This window comes from Capsicum annuum, chromosome 10 (assembly GCF_002878395.1).
Source record: "Capsicum annuum cultivar UCD-10X-F1 chromosome 10, UCD10Xv1.1, whole genome shotgun sequence".
Classification (NCBI taxonomy): Eukaryota; Viridiplantae; Streptophyta; class Magnoliopsida; order Solanales; family Solanaceae; genus Capsicum; species Capsicum annuum.
The window spans coordinates 217,173,536-217,195,567 of NC_061120.1; the positions used below are offsets into that span (position 1 = coordinate 217,173,536).

The 22,032-nt window shown below is 36.9% G+C and overlaps 4 protein-coding genes across 5 annotated transcripts in view; 1 reads left to right on the forward strand and 3 right to left on the reverse strand.

Annotated features, from left to right (window-relative positions):
* Window positions 1-462: 462 nt before the first annotated feature.
* LOC107843788 (60S ribosomal protein L21-2) lies at window positions 463-2,389 on the forward strand. The gene is made up of 2 exons (XM_016688179.2): window positions 463-786; window positions 2,012-2,389. Exons 1-2 carry the CDS (start codon window positions 550-552, stop codon window positions 2,267-2,269), a joined length of 495 nt encoding a protein of 164 aa, XP_016543665.1. The 5' UTR covers window positions 463-549; the 3' UTR covers window positions 2,270-2,389.
* Window positions 2,390-2,599: 210 nt separating this feature from the next.
* LOC107843787 (probable protein kinase At2g41970) lies at window positions 2,600-5,747 on the reverse strand. Of its 2 annotated transcripts, none has more exons than XM_016688177.2 (8): window positions 5,631-5,747; window positions 5,110-5,283; window positions 4,217-4,467; window positions 3,984-4,110; window positions 3,564-3,837; window positions 3,292-3,424; window positions 3,130-3,216; window positions 2,600-3,045 (listed from the first exon to the last, which is right to left on the reverse strand). In XM_016688177.2, the coding sequence occupies exons 2-8, from the start codon at window positions 5,207-5,209 to the stop codon at window positions 2,926-2,928; spliced, it is 1,092 nt and encodes a 363-aa protein (XP_016543663.1). In that variant the 5' UTR covers window positions 5,210-5,283; window positions 5,631-5,747; the 3' UTR covers window positions 2,600-2,925. The 2 variants fall into 2 exon arrangements, with proteins under 2 accessions (XP_016543663.1, XP_016543664.1); XM_016688178.2 differs by lacking the exon at window positions 5,631-5,747 and adding an exon at window positions 5,439-5,592.
* A 1,081-nt stretch (window positions 5,748-6,828) lies between these two features.
* LOC107845146 (E3 ubiquitin-protein ligase SINAT2) lies at window positions 6,829-9,316 on the reverse strand. The gene is made up of 3 exons (XM_016689400.2): window positions 8,945-9,316; window positions 7,601-7,987; window positions 6,829-7,418 (listed from the first exon to the last, which is right to left on the reverse strand). Exons 1-3 carry the CDS (start codon window positions 9,143-9,145, stop codon window positions 7,089-7,091), a joined length of 918 nt encoding a protein of 305 aa, XP_016544886.1. The 5' UTR covers window positions 9,146-9,316; the 3' UTR covers window positions 6,829-7,088.
* Window positions 9,317-17,710: 8,394 nt separating this feature from the next.
* The window catches only part of LOC107843789 (DNA-3-methyladenine glycosylase), a 16,070-nt gene continuing 11,748 nt past the window's right edge, over window positions 17,711-22,032 (reverse strand). Inside the window, exons 5-7 of the mRNA XM_047397400.1 lie at window positions 18,657-18,791; window positions 18,176-18,233; window positions 17,711-18,095 (exon numbers count right to left, since the gene is read on the reverse strand). Of these exons, the coding sequence (XP_047253356.1) occupies window positions 17,932-18,095; window positions 18,176-18,233; window positions 18,657-18,791 (357 nt within the window). The 3' untranslated portion in view covers window positions 17,711-17,931. The remainder of the gene's footprint in view (window positions 18,096-18,175; window positions 18,234-18,656; window positions 18,792-22,032) is intronic.

The following is a 22,032-nucleotide window of genomic DNA, read 5'->3' on the forward strand; positions in this document are numbered from 1 at the left end:
TCAGTACACTGCCACAAACTGGTATCTAGAAAGAGTAAAATGTACACAGTTCGTATCACTACCTCAGAGATGAGGTAGAAAGTTCGTTCCCGATAGACCTCCGACTCAAGATAAATAATGTAGGAGTATATGGATCAAATCGAAAAAAATGTATCTTCGTTGGATGTACTATGTATCTCGACAGACCAAAAATAAAAAAAAATATATCGAGAGATAATTATGTATTTCACAAAGGAAAAAATGTATCTTATTTGGATATATCGGGAGTTAATTATGTATCTCGCCAGATCCAAAATGACATTTAGTAATTATACAAAATATCAGGATTTTCAGTAATCAAATTTCAAACTGTCGGGATTTATGTTGTTTTTTCTGATCTCTGAGGGCTATGCGGCCCATTTAGTTGAATCAGCAGCCATCCAAACTAGTAAGGTCCATCAATAATCCGGCCCAACCCATCAAAATCCACTATAACACCTCTTCATTTCCTCATTAGGGTTTCATTCACTTCCCGCCGCCGCCCACACACTCTCATACAGTCACACAAAAATGCCGGCCGGCCATGGATTACGATCACGTACGCGAGATTCATTCTCACGTGCATTTAGAAAGAAAGGTACAATCCCTCTTTCTACGTACTTAAGAATCTTCAAAATCGGTGATTATGTTGATATCAAAGTAAACGGCGCTGTCCACAAAGGAATGCCACATAAGTTCTACCATGGACGTACTGGCCGTGTTTGGAATGTCACTAAACGCGCCGTCGGTGTCGAAGTTAACAAACAGGTACGTATAATCTACCTGATAATAATTTCTCTTCGATCGATTTTATTCGTTACATTTCGTTTTATGAGAGTTAATTTGATTAATTTATGCGAAATTGAATGAATCAATTCGTTTGATATTCAATTGTTTGTTGATTTGTAGCTTAAAAGTATGCATTTGTTTGTATGTATGGCATAAATAGTTCATCGAGCCTTATTACCTAGTTTGATATTCCATTTACACACTTTCAATTAGATACTTCTGACTCAACTTTTTTTGTATGTTTGTTTTCGTATTCGTCTATTAGGTATTTAAGTTAACCACATAAAATACACAATTTTGTATTCGAGGTTAATGTGGATAACGGTAGGAGATTGACATATTTTATGTGGTTTACTTAGTAGACGAATGAGGACACGCATAAAGTTTATCCGAAATGTGAATTGAAAATGTCTAAGTGAAACGTTTTATTAGGAGTTGAGCAAAATTTTAATTGGAAGTGTCTAAGTGGAACATTATATTAGGAGTTGAGGTGTTCAATAGGAACACGACTTAGGTTGAGTTTCTAAATGAAATATCTTGGCAAGGTTAAGGGGGTGAATATGTATCGTGTTCATTTTTTATACATATGCTTTTCGATTCAAATGAGTTAAATATAGCATTAAGAGTTTTTGGGGTCTTGAAGTGAAGATCAATTCTTTTTCCCAACAAAATCTGCAAACGGAGCTTTGTAATAGTGCACTAACTTATAGCCTTGAGCTATTGTTGTAGAAATGATACATCGATAGCAAATGCTGAATTGCGTTTTTAATAGTGGAAGAAAGGTTTTTGTTTTCATTAAAAGTGGAGAAATCATGTTTCATTTTTTAAATATTGTCCTAGTGTGATTTTTTTTCCCGAAATGGAATAGTAAAGGAGAAGTTTTGAACTCACAGAGTAAAAGTTATTTGCATAAACATTTTGAGCAAGCAAAATCTAGCTCCACTCTTGAAACATGGAGGCTTCGTAGTTCTACCTAATAATTAGAAGACGTGCTAATGTTTCTTCATTTCTTTTACCTTTTTAGTCAGACATTGCCTGTTTCTTTTTTCTGTCATGTAGCTTAGAGTATATCTCTATGTGGAAGTTTGATGGATCGTGAGTTGGTCTTGGATATTTGTTATACTTACGACCTTATTATTTGGTTCTCTTAGACTAATGTATGGCATGCCTTACTAACCTTTTTCTTGTTTGTTCATGATCTCAGGTTCGTGAACGTATCATAAGGAAGAGGATTCACGTTAGGATTGAACATGTTCAAGCTTCTCGATGCACTGAAGAAGTCAAAGATAGGATCAAGAGGAATGACAAGCTAAAGGCCGAAGCCAAGGCTAGAGGAGTGGTCATCAGCACGAAAAGGCAACCCGCAGGACCCAAACCAGGATTCATGGTTGAAGGCGCTACATTGGAGACAGTTACCCCCATACCATATGATGTGGTCAATGATTTGAAGGGAGGCTATTGATTTTACTCAGTTTATGAGCTTGTTATCGCTTACTAGCGTTTATGAAATTGAAAGACATGATTAGATTTTTTGGTGTCACCTCGGACAATTGTTTTCCATTTATAAATTTTGTTTACAGTATCATTAGAAGCCGCCTTCATTGAACTTTGTTGCTCCAAATGGAAGTGCAGAATTATCTATTACTACTCGATTCTGTGCACTGATTTATGTTTGATGACGTGACTATTAACCAGACGTGTGTGAGTGATTTGATGATCTGATTTAGTAAACAAGCCATTTGAGGCTTAGACAATTTGATAAGCAGTTATGTTTCCTGTTACTATTTCATAGTTTAAAGAACGTAACTTCATTGTTTGACATTCAATTATGCTTGATTCGATTCATATACATATATAGTGCTTTCAATGTCCAAAACTCCCAAGGTAAAATCATTGTTTTCTATAGCGATATATCACCAAGAACCTAGTATTTGGGACTTAAGCTATACCCAAAAATCTCAAAACTTCTTACAAGTCTTCGATCTGTTGAGGCAGACTGGATTCGGAGTGCATAACCTTTGTGCTTCTGCTACTATTAGAACCATACTAGAAGTACCCTTTTTAACACAATTCGAGTGGCCTGGTTGAGACTCCAAAATATTAATATTGTTTTATGTATTAAGACTCAGGTCCTGCTGGTTTTGCATTGAGAAGTGGTTGCAGTGCCTTGACAACTATCGTCATATTTGGTCGAAAATCTGCCTCGTATTGAACACAAAGTGCTGCAACTGCTGCCATCTGAGAGGAAAGTAACTATTAAATGGTATCCGGAACCTCTTTTGACTAGCTACGATGAGTTAGTGTAGAAGAATTATCACTAACCTTAGCAATTGCTTTTGCTGGATAATCGTTATTTAGCTTTGGATCGACACACTGCTTCACTTTGTCTTCACTCAATCTTGGAGTTGCCTGCAGAAAATTTGAGTATGAGTCATTAGACTGATGGTACGAGCAGAATTAGTGAGAGGTAAGAAAAGAACTTACCCATGTAACAAGACTCTGTTGTCCTTTAGGCATCGTATGATCTACTGGCTTTCTTCCCGTTAGGAGTTCCAAAAGAACGACTCCAAAACTATAGACATCGCTTTTCTGTGTTATCTGTCCTGTCATTGCATACCTGCACAATAATATGGTCTACATTACTCATCTAGTACGTGTAGCAAGCTTTTTATATCGTTATCATGGTTCTTGTCGATACTAATTTGCTTTTGTGTTACCGTGTGCATGTTAGAACAAACTTATGATGTAGGTCTTACTCTGGAGCATGGTAGCCAAATGTTCCCAAAACTCTAGTGGAATGCAGACGAGCTGCTGTGTCGGATGTCTGGTTTGACAAGTTGAAATCAGCAATCTTTGCTGTAAATTCGTCAAAGAGGAGTACGTTGCTGGACCTGACATCACGATGAACAATAGGCGGCTGAACTTTTTCATGTAAGTATTCGAGTCCTTTTGCTGCACCATAAGCAATCTTAACTCTCTGATTCCATGTAAGAACTGGACCAGGCTCTGCGCCTTGGACACCTTTTCTACCTACAACATAAACATGCAACAATCAACTACTAACATTCTGCAACAAATCTTGCATACATTTGAAGGCTTGAAAGCGTTTTTGCAGCGTGCTATTAGTGAAGCTCGGCATTCATGAAAAGTAATTTTAACGAAATGATTTGACATACCATGTAATACATCATGTAGAGATCCCATAGCTGCATATTCATATATCAAGATTCTATTGTTTGCTTCTAGACAATACCCCGTAAGAGTCACAAAATGATCATGCTTAAGCCTTGAAACCACTGATAACTGCATAGGCAAAGAGAAATCAAATTTCATGTAGACTGAACACCCTTCCTCGGAAAACTATACTGTCTATATAGGTCAAAAGTTACGTCATTATTAGGAAATTCACCTGTGCTGTAAAGTCCGAATCTGGTTCTGGTGAAGAACTAGTATCCAACTTTTTGATCGCTGCTTGCTGTCCATTGCTTAATTTAGCAAAAAATACGCGTCCATATGATCCCTCTCCGATCAAAGCTTTCTGACCAAAGTTACTAGTCAGTTTATTTAGCTCGTCCAAGGTCATAACCGGTATCTCGATTGGTAAAACTTTCTGAGGATCTCCACTTCTTGTACCACCCCTTGGCTCTGCTCTATCACTAACTACAACACCAAAAAAGCTAGTTTTAACATACAAAATACTACTTTTTCATCTTTCATGTTTAGCTACAACCGCTCTACCTACACGAGGTAAGGGATAAGGCTGCGTACACACCGCCTTCCCAAACCTTTCTGAGGATCTCCACTTCTTGTACCACCCTTGTGTCTGCTCTATCACTAACTACAATACCAAAAAAAGCTATTTTTAACATACAAAATACTCTTTTTAGCTACAACCGCTCTACCTACACAAGGTAAGGGATAAGGCTGCGTACACACTACCCTCCCCGACCCCACTTGTGGAATTACGCTGGATATATTGTCGTTGTAGTAGTTTTGCATCTTTCATGTCTTAGCCAAATATTGTTAGAATCTAAAAGTCCTTAGTTCCAACTTTCGACCTAAGACTCATATATGAAATGCATGATATCCTACTAGTTCACGTAGATAAGGAACAAACTTGCATAAAACACAAGAAATTAACTTAAATAGTCGACAAATGTATAATATATGTATACATAGTGTATATTGGTCATATACAAGACACATATTAAAAGCACATATACAAGACGCATGTCTTTGGACTTATTGATTTGAAGTAAACACCGAGCACATGTTAAATATTTTTTCGGAGTAGGAGCATACCGCCACCATAAGGATTGCCGGCTTTAGGAGGAGGTGCATTCTGGTTAGAAGGCGGACCGCCACTGTAAACGTCTTCTTCTCCACCTCCACAGCAAGACATTGTTGTTGTTCAACTATAGAAGGCTTTTTATATCAATCCACATAAATACCAACTATATGAAACAACAGAATTTCCTAGGAAAAATTAAGAAGATATTTATTACAACACTTTACAAAAACAAAAAAGGATAATAAATAATTTATGAATAAAAAACCAAGACTCCTCAAGGATCACACATATTTGACAACCATGAATGAAAAAGAGGACATTATATTAGATAACCATTCACCAATCGATCGCGATATGATCAGCGACGTAGCCAGAAATTCAAACAAGGCAATTCAACTACTTATATATGTATTTGCAACGAAAAATCATTTTTGTCCATTATATACAAAAAATTGAACCCCCTTGCACATGATTACACCTCAATGAAACACAATATTAACATATATTGCTAAATATAAGAGATGTTACATACCAAAAATCTTAGAGAAAAAAATGTAGAAGGAGAATTAAGACAGATGTTTCATTGTTGTATTTCTCTTTGTTTTTGCTAATTTTTTCTTAGACTTCTTTTTCTTTGTTTCAATGAATTTTTAATGTTTTAAACGGGAAAGTCGCATGGCCTCTTTATTAAACCACTAAAACCAAATAATTTTGTACCTACTAATTATTAGTATACGTGACTCCCTTCTCTTTGCACGTTTCAATTATCATGCACTTTCTCTTTTACCTTTTAATTTTTTAATATTCAAATACACGGCAACAATAAGACATTCAGTATAATTTCATAGGTGGAGTCTGAAGATCAGTACAATGATGTCGTTTGTCCTAATATTTTTTGATTGCTTATGGCAAAATGTTATTATAGAAAATCGATTTAGAGAAAAACTTTGATCGTTATAGTAAAATGTTATTAGAAAATATTGTTGTTATAGAGAGAGATTGAACTAGTTACAACCTAGTTTTTTTTTTTTTGGACTTTTTTTTTTTTGGGGGGGTGGGGGTGAGGATTGGAGAGATAAAATTGATCCTTTTTGCAATTTGGAACTGATATATCCTTCATTAAAACAAGTAATGCAAATATACCCAAGTCATATAATAAATAATGCATATTTACTATTTTGTTTAAGAGACCTATATACGCACCATTCGTTAGGCGTCGAGAACAGTGACAGAGCCAGAATTTTCATTAAGGAGGTTCAAATTCGAAAGAAGTAGGCACATGAACTAGCAGAAGGGGATTCAACATCAATTATATATACATAAAAAATGATTCTAACCATTATATAAATATTATAATTTTCTGCCGAAGAGGGTTCGGGTTAAACCCGTAACCATAAGGTGGCTCTGCCCCTGGTCGAGGATATATGCACCATTTGTTAAAAGGTGAGGCCGTGAGGGTACATATGTACATTTTTTTAACGAGGAGTATATCCGCTCTAATCACAAAGTTGATGGGAATATTTTCCCCTTCTTTTATAATAAAGAGAACTATTGCTTGATATTACAAGTTCTTGCGAATGATCACTCATTCCACATGCATTGCTGGCTAAATTCTTCAAAACAAAAACTTTGCTGAGCAATTCAACTTTTATGAGACAGAAATAAAAGGTTAGAAGGTAATATTTTTCAACAAACAAATCACTTAGATGACTTGATAAAATCTCCCAAGCTGGATCAAGAAAATAAATCAATTTTATTTCATTCAAATTAGTACTAGTATCTTTTACATCAGAGTTGGGAGTATGACTTCCAACTTACATGTTGGTTGTGTTTGGTACGTAGGAAAATATTTTCCCTCGTACCAAACACACCCATTATCTTCATAATCGATCCTGAGACTGATGATATACAACATATATTCAAAAAGGAAAACTATGATATACTTGAGAGATACTGAAAAGTCGAACACTATACAATTGCCTAGGCACTGTTAACTAGTCGAATGCTCCTTCCATATACGACCTATGACCTTCAACGTAAGCTCTTCCCCGTTTCCACCAGAGAAGAAAATTGCTAAGCTTCTCGGAATAATAAGTCCATCTTGACAGTCGCGAACTTTTCTATGGCTATCTCGGATACTCCTAGGAACACCTTGCCATGTTAACTTACGGCCAAAACCACCAACTTCTAGACTATAGTTGAACACTTCAGCCTCGTTGTCCTCTCCCATGAATCGTAGAAATGCCATGTAAACCGGTGTCATACCTAGTAAAAACGCCTCAAAGTGCAAGACAAACTGTCCCCCAAAACAGTCGAAAACCTGCATTGAGTGAAGTATGTCAGTTGTGCAATCTGGAAGCCATAACATAAGCGATGTGAATCTGCCTGTCCAACAGATTTCTTGAGTGTCCGGGCTTGTTTATGGCTCGAAACAGTTCCAATTAAAAGAAAATACTCTGTTTGGCAAAAAGATCATTATGTTTAAAAGTAGAAATCACTTACTGTGAGCATCCATATTGCATTCTCAACTTCCTGGGCATTCGATTTAACATACCGATGATTGAATGTGCATCCCGTGTGCATATCAACTTTGTGATCCTCCTTGAGATGCAATATGAGTGTTGGAATGTCTCCTTTTATCGAGCACTCTGATCCAGCGTAAGGACAATTATAAGGCCTAAATTTGCAATGCCTTTCGTGTTTGAGCTTTCGATAGTAAGCTAATATTTTGTGACAGCCAAGATTTTGATGTCTGCAGGGCAATTCCAGTGACTCAGCTACTTTCTCTAAGGCTAAGCACCTTATATTTCCAAGTTCAACTTGGCAAGTAGGACAGCAATTTTGTGCTCCAATTTTGCAGTTTGTGCATAGTGTATGGCCATTTGGACACTACAAGTGTGAGTAAAAAGATATAAATAAATAAAGAATGCAATTGTGGTTATGCAATTATGTAACATAGTTTTGTAAATAAAGCTATCTATAGTAATGAAACTATACTAATACTACATTTTAGGATGATTGTATGATGATATAAAGAGTTTGATCAGCCGAGGTGTGCGGCCTTGTGGTGAATAAAGTTGGCGAAAACCATAGGAGATCGGGGTTAAAATCCTAGCATCAACAAAAAATGGTTAGGTGAATTTTTTTCCCCGATCTGCCTAACCATTGGTGGACAGAGTTACTTGATACTTGCGCTGGTAGCAAGTACATGGTGGAATAGTCGAGGTGTATGCAATCCACAAACTGAAGTGTGGGACTCAACCTTTACTTGGGAATAGAGAGGGGGAAACATAGCATGTCACATGAGCGAGGCGAGGTTTGGAATTCAACTACAAGGACACCTCGCGAGACGGGCTTTTAGAGTTGAAGCCTTTTGGCTAAGCCAAGTCAATTTCGGGTCAACAAACCCTACAACTGATGAGAAGGCCCTGTAGAGTAAAGCGAAACGTGTACGTTGTCACACTCCACTCCCTGCCTTCGAAAGGTGCCTAGACTAGACTGTGGGCCAGAAGAAGCAGAGCCGACGACCTGGCTGGCCCGGACACCAAAAAAAGGACAGCTCGGTTATGCACAGGGTCCGGAAAAGGGCCTCACCACAAGGGTGTATTGTACCAGCCTTATCTTGCATTTCTGCCAAAGGCTGTTTTCAAGTGTTGAACCCGTGACCTCCTGATCACATGACAGCAACTTTTCCAGTTACTCCAAGAGTTTATTGCTAGCTATGTTGTTCGAATTCTCCAAATTAAAAATATCGCCACACTTGTGGCTAATCCTTCAAAAGGCAATATTTTTGAAGAGTTCGAGCAACATAGTTAGCCAGTTACAACAACATGGAGGAGTAATTACCTGGTAAAATGGAGGATGCATAGACTTCTTGCAAACTGGACACTCAAGCAACTCATGAACACCATGGACTGAAGACTTTTGAAACTTTTCACCAATACATGTAATACTTTTCTCTAGCAGTGTCTTTGTTGTGTCAAATCTTGTAATATTTGGCCATGATTCTACAAGTTCTTTGCAACTAGCACCACCTCCAAGAGCCATATTTGTAAACTTAGATAATATAAAACTTCAATCTACCACAACTTAAATAGCAAAATATTAAACTATGAAAGTTGCTAAAATACTTGATAAGTTTAAGTCTAAGTCTAATTCTCTGTAGAAACACTTGAAAGACTAGAAAATCAAAGAGAGGAAACAACGTTAATATTACGCAAAGAAGACCATAAATACTGGCAGTAGTCCAGATGCTAATTTTGACTTAGTTTATTGTGGAAAAGACTACTACTATATAATAATATTATTACTATTATTAAAAATAATAATAACTATGCTTCAGCTTCAAGCAAATTAGGATCAACTATACTAGTGGGGTCATCTGTCTGTTTACTTTTTCATATTTTGACTCTCCTTTGTATCACTGATTGGATATATGAATTCTTACTAATTATGTTACTCGATATAAATTCATCAATATTATACAAAATAAAAGTAAAATATAGTCAATTGACAACCCTTCACTAGAAATATTGCTTAGGGTAGATAGGTTACACAAACTTATTTCAATGTATATTAGTAATATGTTTGAAATTAGAATCCCTTGACACAATGTGCTTACCTTTTTTATATTTTAATGCTGCTTAGTGAAAATCTTAATTTTGCCGCCGTAAAATAATATCCTCAACTAATAAGTATTTCCCATAAATAAAAATTCATCTATTGGTGGTGGGAAAGACAAATATTTCACAAAGAACAAAAAAAAAAAGGACCAGTAATTATTGAGGGGGGTACTTGGTCTGCTATTCTTTATATTCCCCTCTGGTATTTTTCTAATTTGGGTAGATGAGGTAGGTAGAAATTTGAACTAATTTAAACCAAATAGATTCTTTCAACAATACTCCATGGAAATAATTAAATCAGAAATTAAACAAAAAAAATGGAGATTTTCAACATATTTTGTTAAGTCAAATAAACAACAAATGACAAAACACAAACATTTAGATACATTTCTTTTTTGTTTTGGGTAATCATGATTGTATTAAAGAAAAGATAGATGGTTGTAATTACACATACTTCCAGATCTGATCAGCCTGGATTAATAGCAAAACACACTTGGTTTTGATCAAAAAGATTACAAGTAGTGTTTCTAGCACTTCTGACAAAAGTAGTTCCTATCATGTCTGCCCACAGAGGTTGTCGAGCACACATTGGAGGAACTGACAAAAACCCGATATGCTCAGAGATTGATGAAGTGGCTCCATGTTTGGCTAGTGCGTCCGCCACCATGTTTTGCTCCCTAAAGCCATGCTGAACTGCTGAGCATCCCAGTCGTCTTAACTTGCACCTGCATTCATCAATGATTCCATCATATAATTGGTTACCTTGTTGAAGCATGTTAATTGTTTCCATAGAGTCCGTAACAATTTCCACTGGAGTAAGGTTGTGCTCTTCTATCATTCAGAGTCCTTCTAGTAGAGCCAGTAACTCTATTTGATTGTTAGTTCCAATGAGAAAGCTTTTACTGAACCCTAGCACCCAATTCCCATTATGATTTCTAACTACGCCTCCGATGCCTCCCTTCCCTGGGTTCCCAAGGCAAGAACCATCTACATTAAGTTTGTAGTTGCCTCTTTGTGGGGGCTCCCATTTGATGTGAAGGTATTGGATGTACCTAGTTGAAGGGTTGGGGTATTTGAGGTGAAGGTATTCAATAGCTTCGGGGTGGGCCTGTTGAAAGGAAGCTTTATGATTAGAATGATTAAAAATATTTTGGTTCCTATTCTTCCAGGTAGTCCAGAGACAGAAAGGCAGTAGCTCAGCCCAGAGGAGAAGGTTGTCGAAGCCTTGTTCTGAAGCTTTCTCCAGGAGGTTAGCCAGTTGTTATTGGTAAAGCTGGAGATGTTCATGTTAGGATTCTTAGTGGACCTTTTAAAGAGATCTGCCCAGAAACCCAACGTAAGGGTGCAGCTTGAGAAAATGTGGTTAATATCTTTAGTGTGGGTCTGACAAATTTGGCAATTGGGAGGGATATTGAGTCTCAGCTTTGAGAGGTGAAGGTTAGTTGGCAGCTTGTTGTGTTGAAGAAGCCACAGGAAATTTTTGATTTTGTTGGGAGTATGAATTTCCAAATCCAACTAAAATCAGTAGTTAGATGTTGCTGGTTTTTTCTTTTCCTGGTGGCTAGAGAGTGATAGGCACTGCTAACTGAGAATAGTCCATTACCCTTGAGCCTCCACCTAGGAGCATCTCAAAGAATTCTATAATTTGGAAAGAAGGAGCTTGTAATGTGGTTCAGGATATCCTTGGGAATGTTGAAGGAAAGTTTCTGCATATCCCAGGTGTTGTTTTTCCAGATGTCAGAGAGTTTGACATCCTCCTCCAGCTTATTGAGAGGACCATAAAGAATGCTTCTCAGGGGTGGGGTGTTGGGAACCCATCTATCAGACCAAAGGTTGACGTTTTCACCATTTTTGACTGACCAAGTAATGGCATCAGTGCAGTCATGCCAACCTTTGATGACATTTTTCCCAATTATAGAGATGAGTTGCTTTGTGTTGGCTTTCTTATTGATGTATTTTGCACTAAGTACCCTTACCCAAATGTTGGAGGGATTGTGCATGAACCTCCAAGCAAGGCTTATCAGCATGGAATCATTCTTAATGCTAGCCTTTTGGATGCCTAGTCTCCCCTCCTTTTTTGTTAGGGTGTTTGTGTCCCAAGAGATAAGGTGCATCTTCTTCTTATCCTCAGTAGATCCTCATAGAAAGTCTCTTTGGATTTTATCAATGTGCTTAAGGGTTTGCTTGGGGATCTTAATGAATTGCATTATGTGGTTGGGCGTGCTATTCAGGGAGCTCTTGGTAAGGATGGTTCTTCCTGCCATATTTAAGAACTTAGTTTTCCAACCAGCAAGCTTAGTGTTAAGGTTATCTAGAATGAACTGGAAGTCCTTATGACTAGGTTTGTGGTGGAAAATTGGGAAGCCCAAGTACTTCCCAAAGTCAGTCTTGGCCTTGATGTCAAGCTTCTAAGCAAACAGATTTCTCTGCTCGGTATTATAGTTATTGGAGAACAGGACCTTAGACTTGAAAGAGTTGACTTTCTGGCCTGAATAGTGGCTAAAGCTCATAAGGGTATTCATAATAGTGCGGCAGTTAGTGGCATCAGCTCTAGCAAAGAGAGTTAAATCATCAGCAAAGAAGAGATGGGAGATTTAGGGCCTTTAAAACTAATGGAGATGGGAGTCCAATTAAGAGTGTCAACCTCATGATCAATTTTTCTGGAGAGGAGTTCCATATACATGATGAAGATATATGGTGAGATGGGGTCTCCCTGTCTGATATGCCCCTTATAGGAGAAAAGTAATTTGTCCCCCCCCCCCCCCCCTCCCTCCCCATTGACTAAGATGGAGATTGAGGAGGTTGATCATTTTGTTAGGCAAGTTGAAGAAGTGGAGGGCTTGCCTAATAAAAGACCATTCAATTTTATCAAAAGTCTTTTCAAGATCAATTTTGAGGATCATGTTGGCTTTCTTCCCTTTCATTTTTGCAAAGTGACTGATGTATTCTTGAACAATGATGGCATTATCAGCAGCTCTTCTATTGGAAAGAAAGCTTGATTGGCTAAGGCTGATAATGTTTGTGAGATGGGGTTTGAGTCTATTCACCAGGATCTTTGTGATAATTTTGTATTGAGTGTTACAGAGCCCTATAGGCCTAAAATTCCTAAGGTTTGTTGTATTAGGGCATTTAGGGATAAGGCAAAGGTAGGTAGAGTTTACTTGCTTCTCCATGGTACTTGTGAAAAAGGTGATTTTTCAAAACTCTACTAAAGATGGCCCAATGATATCCCAATACTTTTAATAAAGTAGTGGATGAATACCACCAGGCCCTGGGGCTTTGGTAGGTTTGAAAGAGAAAACAACTTGCTTGATCTCTTTCAGGTCAAGAATAGCTACCAAGACAGGGTGTTCCTCTTGGCTGATGGAGCTTTTTGAGGGGTTAAGATGAAAGTTAAGAAGGGAGGATGAGTGGTCATTGGAGTACAAGGTGGAGTAGAAGTTGGTGATACAACTCAGGATCTCCTCATGAGAGTAGTACCAATTACCCAGATCATCTTTTAAGGAGGTAATCTTATTTTTCCTTCTTCTGTTAATGGTAGAGGTGTGAAAGAAGTTGGTGTTGCTATCCCCTTTAGTGAGCCAGGTTATCCTGGATTTCAATCTCCAGAATTCCTGCTCATGTCTTAAAATATCACTGTATTCCCTATAGAGGTGGTTTTCAAGGTGATGGAGATAGGAGCTATAGGGATAGGCATTGGCTCTTTGGATGCTTCCAGCCTTGCCAAAATATGCTTTTTCTTATGGAATATGTTACCAAAGGTTTCTTTGTTCCAAATAGTTATTTTGGACTCAAAGAGGAAGATTGCTTAAGTGAGGCCCAGCCCAGAAACAAAAGAGTCCTTGACAACCAAAGGAAAAGTAGGGTAGGAGCACCACATTGTCTCCATCCTGAAAGGCTTTATGGGATTTGGGTGGTTCCTAAAGAGATTAATAAGTAGGGGGGAGTTATCAGAATGGGTCCTGGGGAGATGGGTGACAGAATCATTAGGGAAAAGCTTAATCCAGGCATCATTGGCTAGACATCTATCTAGCCTTTCAAGAATTAGGACATTCTTATTCCTATACCTCTTATTTGACCAAGTATACTTACTTCCCTTGAACCCCAGGTCTATAAGGCCACTTTGGTTGACACAGTTCCAGAGCTGACTAGACCTGTTAGTATTGATGTGGTTTCCACCAAATTTATCAGAAGACTTAAGGATTTCATTTAAGTCCCCTCCCACAAGCCATGCATTGTTAGGGTACGATTGGATGATTTTTGCAAAGCAAGTAAGTTAAGACCACAAATCTTTCCTGTTGTCAAAGCAGTTGCTAATATAAACAGCACTAAAGAACCAGCAAGAAGAAGGGTTGCTAACCTGAACAACAATGTGGATACTCTGAGAGGTGATGCTGATGTCATTAATGGTCAGATTGTGTTCATTCCACATAATGACAAGTCCACCAGACCTTCTGACAGCAGGATACTGGACTTTCCTAGTGAAACCTAATTCCTCAGTAAGACCATTGTGGTCACTCATTCTAGTTTCAAGAAGGGCAAGGATAGAGGGCTTATGCATATTTACCATTGCCTTACAATGCCTTTTAAATTCGGCACCATTGCCCCCTAGTGTTCCATATTATGTAGTTCATCATTGACATTGATGGGCAAAAAATATTTTAAGAAGATAGAGACTTGAACCAGAACTCATAAGGTTAAGTTAATATTGTATAGTAAATAGTGATAAAGGCAAAAATTTTATCTATAGTGTTCAAAATTTTACATATACATATAAAATAAAATAATCCTTGACCTATATATCAACAATAACACAACAACATAGGATAGGGAGGTAGGTTATACGCAAATTTTACTCCCCTACCTTAATAGGATAGAGGGGTTGTTTTCGACGGACCCTCAGCTCAAAGGAGAAATTCTTGACCTATATTAAGGGATAATTAAGTGGCTAAACTAACTCAATCCTGTAATTATTTTTATAGTGATAATTTAAAAATTACTTACATAATATATCAATAGTTTGGGTTATTGCAAATATGCACTAATGTATAAATAGGCAATGACATTACATATGTTTAGATACACTTATGATCTGTGTGGATACAAAGTGTTTCATTATTATTATATGCTTGAATACAGTGTATTTCGTTAGAGAAACATTATATTCACGCAGATATACTTATTACGCGCACAGATACAATGTATTTGGCCATTGTTCAAGTGGACTGGAGTCGATTTGCGCTAGATTCAGTGTGAAATAAATAAATTTATTTGGGTTGGGATATAGAGTCGTAAGCGCGATGGAGAGTGATGGAGGGTGACAGAGGATGTGCTTATATGACTCATAGACGGATATGAAAAACTACTTATTTGTTGGAAATTTTCACTCCTTTATATTCAAAATATGCCTTTCTAGGAGCATTACGATCAGCAGATCAAATGCCCTCAACACACACACCGCGCACAGACACTATTTTATAAGTGATTGCTTAAACACGCTATCAAAAAAATAGTTTATTCTCATTAGTTTTACTTTATCTTTCCTTAACCCTAAATTTCACTTAAAAAGAAACTCTAACTTTTCTTCACGATTATCTTCATGATTATTGACCAATATATCCAAATAACACAAAGGATTGGAGTAAGGTGATTTCTAACTTATCCTTAACATTGTGTGTTCACTTATTAGTCCATCGAAACTCATAATACACCCAATATCTATATCTATATCTATATCTATATCTATATCTATATCTATATCTATATCTGTGTCTGTAATCTATAATCTATATTTATAATCTATAATCTACATCTATATCTATAATATATTAAACATGTGAAACCCTTAGAAAAGTGATTTGAACTTCTTGCCCTTCATTAAAAGTCTATACTTTAGATAAAATTATTTTTTTACCATTTTTCTTCAATTATTATATAATTATATTATAATATTTAAATTAAGAATTTCTATAATATATGGTAAAAGAAAAATATCCTTTGAAAAATTTTCTTAAAAAAAAATCAAAACCAACAATTACCCTAAAGTTCAAAAAAAAAAAAGAAGTTATTTTGACTTTTTAAAAAAAAAAAAATAAACACGTTTTTATTAAAAGGTATTGGAGATTGGAGAAATTTTTTTTCATTAATTTAATACCATAACTAAATTTTTTTTTGCAACATAAAAATAAAAATCTTCCATGTTTTAATTTGATACCATAATTAATTTTTTCCTTTTCACAACATAAAAATAAAAATCTTCCATATTTAAAAAAATCTTTTTTGAAGGAAAAGGTATTGGAGAATATATTTTTTTTTCTACAATAATATAACAACATCCACAATGTAAACTTTATTAGCGGAGATATTCTAATAACTGTTTTTTTTTTTATGAACTCTAAAGGTGTCATCTACAATCACAAAAGGTTAGATTTAATTGTATTATTCTCATATTTCGATTATCATATTGTTTTGTTGTAGTTTCTGTTATGTTCAAGTCTATGTGGGATGAATGTTTGATTGGACTTTGAAACTTTTGCATTAAGGTTATGTTTGATGATATTGTTGTAGTATTCTCGAACACAGTAGTTTTTGTTTTGTTATTATTTGTTGTTTTTCAAGTGATAGATCACCGTTTGATCGTGAAAATTTTGCCTCAAGGTTATGTTTGATGATATTGTTGTAATATTCTTGAATACAGTAGCTTTTGTTCTGTTATTATTTGTTGTTGTTTCAAGTGATAGATTAATGTTGATCGGGCTTTGAGAATTTTTCTTAAGATTAGGATTTAATCACATTATTATCATATCTCTATTATCATATTATTTTATTGAGTTTATAGTGATAAATGAATGTTCGGTCAGGATTTGAGGAATTTTTGTGTTAAGGTTAGATTTAATCAATTTATTTTGTTGTACTTTCTGATTTATTACTATCTGTTGTTTTTGTTATTATCCGTGATGTGATAGTTCACATCATAGAAGACGATCTAAATATTAATACTTCACATATGGCTTGACATGCAGTATACGTGCAAAGCACGTAGATTTGATCAGTTATACTATAAAAACAATTCAAGAGAATCATACGACTCTCACAAAGTTAGAGTGTGTTACAGCAACTTCGGTCATAGTTTACTGCTATGCTTCGAAATGAAGTAAAATTTCAGCTATTTTTTTACAAATATCTGAACATAAATTGCTACTAGCATGTTATTGTCATAAAAAAGACATAGTATATTCACAAAGAGACAATTCAATGAACTGATTGCCCAACCAGCAATCATAAGGACCACCCTATTATATTTTCCTTATAATCTAATTAACATTTTCAGAACTTTTAAATGAAATCAAAGAAAAGGACAACAACAAAAGAACATGTCATTCAGTTTTATTTTGTCATCAAAAGCATCTTTCTTCCAACCAACTACTAATGATTTGATCATATGTTATAAACTCAAAATAGATTTTTGCAGAAAACTCACAACCAACCAAATCTTATCCTAACAACTTAATATTCTAATAGCAGCATACTATAAGCAATTCTTCAATTATTTTTCATTATTGTGGTGTTCAAATCAATTTGCATGTATAGGGCTCCGTAAATACGACGGCTTGATAAAGATGAAATAACGTCTGCCGGCCACTTTTCAATCATGTTTTCGTAAAATGACTACGGTTAAATTTAAAACTCCATGATAATGACTATTTTTCAATACTAAAAGGTGGTTATTTTGTGAATTTTACCTAATTGCATACATACAAACATTGAATAAAATGAAAGATGAATAAATATCATGCGAGTGACGATGAAACAACCTCTCTACCATCTCAAGATAGGGGTAAGGCTGATATCACCCCCCCCCCCCCCCCCCCCCGGACTTCACTTGTGCAATTACACTGGATATGTAGTTGTTGTAATTCACCACCCTCCTCGGAGTATTCCACTTGTGGGATTACACTGGGTATGTAGCCGTTGTAATTAAGAAAGATAATCCAACAAAAAGAGGCATATTTGAAAGCCAAATAACCAAGAATATGATTGAGATACATGCTAAATCAACCAAAATATACACAAAAAGGGGGTAAAGTGGGAGAATTGATTATAAATCAGGTACATCTGATAGACAACAGTATGATTACTTTCTCTCATGATTACTTTCTCACTTTTTTCCCCTCACCCAAGGGGGGCGGATTCATGGCGCCTGTTGATGAGCTAAAGAGGTCTGAGAGTCTTTTTAGGGGCACTGATCCATGAGGAACCGGCGATTGCGAATCTCCACAATGCATTAACATGTTCTGGCAAAGCATACTCTATACCAACTCTTGGACCAACAAGTATATTTTCTGGTTCTGGACCATCTAAGAGTTCTAAACCGCCTGTCATGTGCATAGATTACGCAGCAGTCTTCATTTAGTTGCTAAATTTTGAGAATTGGAACAACAGATCGAACGCTTACCAGCAGTGTATAGAGCGTGGCTAGACCATTCTGTTGATAGTCCTAATGCTTGACCAACCTACACAGAGACACCAGTAACACAATCATGTAAAAGGGTTGCAATCACTGCAAATCACCTCTTTGGGGAAATGAAATATATTCGAGTAATTTCAGTAATTGTTTTAAGGTGACATAGCAGGGAAATGACGGACAAACACTTCCAATTGCTTATAGAGCAACCCAAGCATCCAGCATTAGCAGGGTCCGATGAAGGGCCGCACCCCAAGGGGTGTGATGTAGACGATCTATCCTAATGCAAGTATTAGTGGTTGCTTTCAAATGCTTCAATTAGATACTGATCTTACTTCTTCTTTTAAAAATGGGGGGTAGGGGAGGGGATTACAAGACGAGGAATCGAACCCTCGCCAACAAGGTGAAAGTTCACCTAGCCAAGCAACTGATTCACTAAGATTCTGCAGATATTAATCTTACTTGTACTTACTTTTTCCCTCCTTTTTCTGCGAGACTGCTTCCTACTTGCTATGATGCTCGGACTCTCAAAAAAAGTTGTAGCAGTCAGTAGCACCCATGTCAGATCCTCAAAAACTGCACTACTTTTGGAAGATCTAACACCCACCTATCAACATTATTGACGAGTCTGAGCAACATAGCCTTCTTGTATGTAATAACCCAGACTATAATAAGGGGTAAATGGGTAATTTAGCCTATATTATTATTAGTATTAATTAACAGAATTAAAATGAGAAAGCCAAGAGCCAACTGTTCCCTTCAGTTTCACGACCAAAACAGTACAAATAGAACATTAGGGCTATGTTTTGATCCCATTATTTTGAGGAGGCAGCAAGTTGTGTAAGGAAAAAAAAACACGACAAAGAGTGTGCAAACAGCGTTAGCAGGCTTCCTCATGAAGTGATAATGTATGAAATTTTATAGTTCTTTGACATAGAATTCTGAAAACAATGTTGGCTCAAACAGCAACTAATTTATATTTGATTGTCTTCGTGGTGGGTAGGTTGTATGCAACTAGACGAAAGTGTAAGCATTAATTAATGGTGGGTAGTTAGTTGGAAACAAAAAATAATAATAAAGAAGTAACATGTACAAGCTGTTTCAGTTTGCTACTGTCGGCACTCTTTAACAAACTAGCAAACAGGAATATTCATGGTGCGATAATGATTAGCTAGTGATGAAATCATTGGCCAATAGTTTGAAATTTTTGTTTTGGCAACCTTCCATTGTAACGTTATCCTTAATTTATATGATTAAAGGTGTGAGATAATAAGGGTTAGCTTTAGGCATGAATGTTAGGAAGATTGGGACTTGAATCCGAATAGCATAATTGATAGCGTTATTTAATATTTTTACATAGATTGAAGTCATTGGAGGCTATTTGATTGGTGTTCTACGGTTTGCAAGGTTGGGGAACTTGTCATTAGCGAGGTAAGTGAGACTTTAAGCTTTGGGTGCCTGCTTTTCAAATTTGTTTTTTAAAAAAAGTGTTTTTGTCTGCCCGGTCAATGTGTTGGGACGAGCGTGTGCTTGGAAGCATCGGTGGTCTTCAATGCCAACCGAATATACTTTATGTTCAAGAGTACTAAAACTCCCTTTATAAACTATTTTTGGATGTGATATGATTGTGTACTATGAGATTGGGGCATTTTGTATGCTTCCTGGAGAATTGTGTATGTTTCTTGATTTTAATGGGGCATTGTGTATGCTTTCCTGAGTATTGTGTATACTCTTGATATATTGGCGCATTGTGTATGTTGCCCAGAACTCCTGGTGCTGGTTAATTATAAATTATGATAAGTACTTGGTGTAAATTGTACTAAGATATTTAGTTCCTAATGAATGATTGTTGGGTCTCGTTGGTCATCCTATTATGATATAATTTTACATTCTTGGTGTTGTTGTATTTTCTAATACTTCTCCCAAGAGTACTTAAAGTAGCGAGTCGGGGATCTTACTGGGCTATATTTTATATATAGCTCACTCCTTACTTGCATGTCTGTAGGTACTATCGTGGAAGGTGAAACTAGTGGGTGACGGCTCGTTCGTAAGTAGTCTATTGTTGCGGTAAGCCTTCGCATTGTTCGTGGAGGCTTTCGTTTCAGCTTTAGCTCTTTAGATTATATTTCTTTTCATTGGGTTTGCATGCTCAAAAGTTGAACTCATGTAACTCTATTCTAGATGTTCCATGGTCTTAGTGTGGTATTTGGGCTAGAGAAAAGTTCTCAAGCGATTGTTGAATTTAAGTTTGATTACGGATTTATTATTCGATATTTATTGATGTGTTGGAGTTGCACATATCTTATCTTAGTGCTCATTAATCGGTGAAGTGTAAGAAAGAGTGGTTCTCCAGACGGGTAGTGATAGCGGGTGCCAGTCATGCCTAGGTACCATTTTAGGACGTGACAAAGTTGCTTTCAGAGCCTAGGTTGTAGGTCCCGGGTCATGGAGCAGTGTTTAGTAGATTCTTGTTCATGGGTATGTAGGTGCCTATACTTATGACCTCGAGGCTATTGAACATCTAGGAAGTTTTCTCCTTTCTAACTCATTGCTTGTGTGTTAAGTTGAATCAAGTCAACCTTTGAATATTATTTCGCAGATGGTTAAGAGACGTGGTTCTTCCTCCGCTAGTCGATTTAATGCACCTGCTAGATGTGGTGCTAGACATGGTTCTACCCGTGGTGATCGAGTTCGGTCTCATCCGACTAGGGCACAGACTGGTCCTCAACTTGGAGTTCGAAATGTGGGTCAACCCCGAGTTGTTGCTTCTGAGCAAATGCAAGATCAAGTTTTTCAGGATACTCCATCGACAACACCAGCTGTTGTACCTATTATTGCTTTGCCTGCAAATGCAGTGATGAGATTGTTGATTGTGTTAGAGGCACCGGTTCCTAATCAAGGAGTTCCAGCTCCTCAGACTACTTCACAAGTGCCGATGCAAGTTCAGTTAAATGTTGCAGCTACTCAGACAGTTGATCATTCGATTGGAGCTATAAGGCAACCCAAGAAGCTTAAGAGTTTTATAGATCTTAAGCCACCAGAGTTTGATGCAACACCATCTACTATTGCGCCTCAAAAGTTTATTGATCGTTGTGACAAGATACTGACCACTTTGGGATTGAAGGAGACTCGTGGTGTGGAATTTACTACTTTTCTATTCTCAGGGTCTCCTGGGGCATGGTGGACTACCATTTTGAGAGGCAGACAAGCAGGACTACCACCGATCACTTGGTCAGAGTTTTCAGCCATGTTTATGCACAGATTTATTCCGTTGAGCAAACGGGATGACATGAGACGCCAGTTTAATGACTTGGGACAAGGGTCGATGACAGTTACTGTGTACGAAGCTAAGTACACTGAGTTATCCAAGTATGTTCCATTTTTGGTTGCAGACCCCAGAGAGAAAGTGAGACAATTTGTGGATGGACTTGAGGCTCATTATCGTGTTCCTGTGATACAGGATGTGTGTAATGGATCCTATGCTGAGGTGGTTGACATTGCTCTCCGTTCTGAATCTTATTATGAGATGGAAAAGATTAATCGAGAAAACAAAAGGGCACGTAACTTAGGTGGGTTTAGTGGTGCTCAATCTGGGGTTAATGGTAGTTTTCATTATGGGCAGTCTAGGCCTACTCAGACAGAGTCCATGGGGCAGTCTTCGAGGAACAGTTATTCAGATAGACAGGGTGAACAACAGATGCAAAGGAAGGGTAACAATTCCAATCAATCAAGTCAACATCCATGGTGTTCCAATTGTGGTAGAAATCACAGTGGTCGTTGTTACGGAACAAATAGGGCTTATTATACTTGTGGTGAGCAGGGACATATTGCTAAATTTTGTCCTAAGG

Coding starts and splice junctions, on each gene's coding strand:
- LOC107843788 (XM_016688179.2), top strand. CDS start 550: ATGCCGGCCGGCCATGGATTACGATCACGTACGCGAGATTCATTCTCA. Junction 787..2,011: donor GTGTCGAAGTTAACAAACAG/GTACGTATAATC, acceptor TCATGATCTCAG/GTTCGTGAACGTATCATAAG.
- LOC107843787 (XM_016688177.2), bottom strand. CDS start 5,209: ATGTCTTGCTGTGGAGGTGGAGAAGAAGACGTTTACAGTGGCGGTCCG. Junction 3,217..3,291: donor AACAGAGTCTTGTTACATGG/GTAAGTTCTTTT, acceptor AATTTTCTGCAG/GCAACTCCAAGATTGAGTGA. Junction 3,046..3,129: donor CAGCAAAAGCAATTGCTAAG/GTTAGTGATAAT, acceptor CTTTCCTCTCAG/ATGGCAGCAGTTGCAGCACT.
- LOC107845146 (XM_016689400.2), bottom strand. CDS start 9,145: ATGGCTCTTGGAGGTGGTGCTAGTTGCAAAGAACTTGTAGAATCATGG. Junction 7,988..8,944: donor TGCATCCTCCATTTTACCAG/GTAATTACTCCT, acceptor TCACACTTGTAG/TGTCCAAATGGCCATACACT. Junction 7,419..7,600: donor ATGCAATATGGATGCTCACA/GTAAGTGATTTC, acceptor CACTCAATGCAG/GTTTTCGACTGTTTTGGGGG.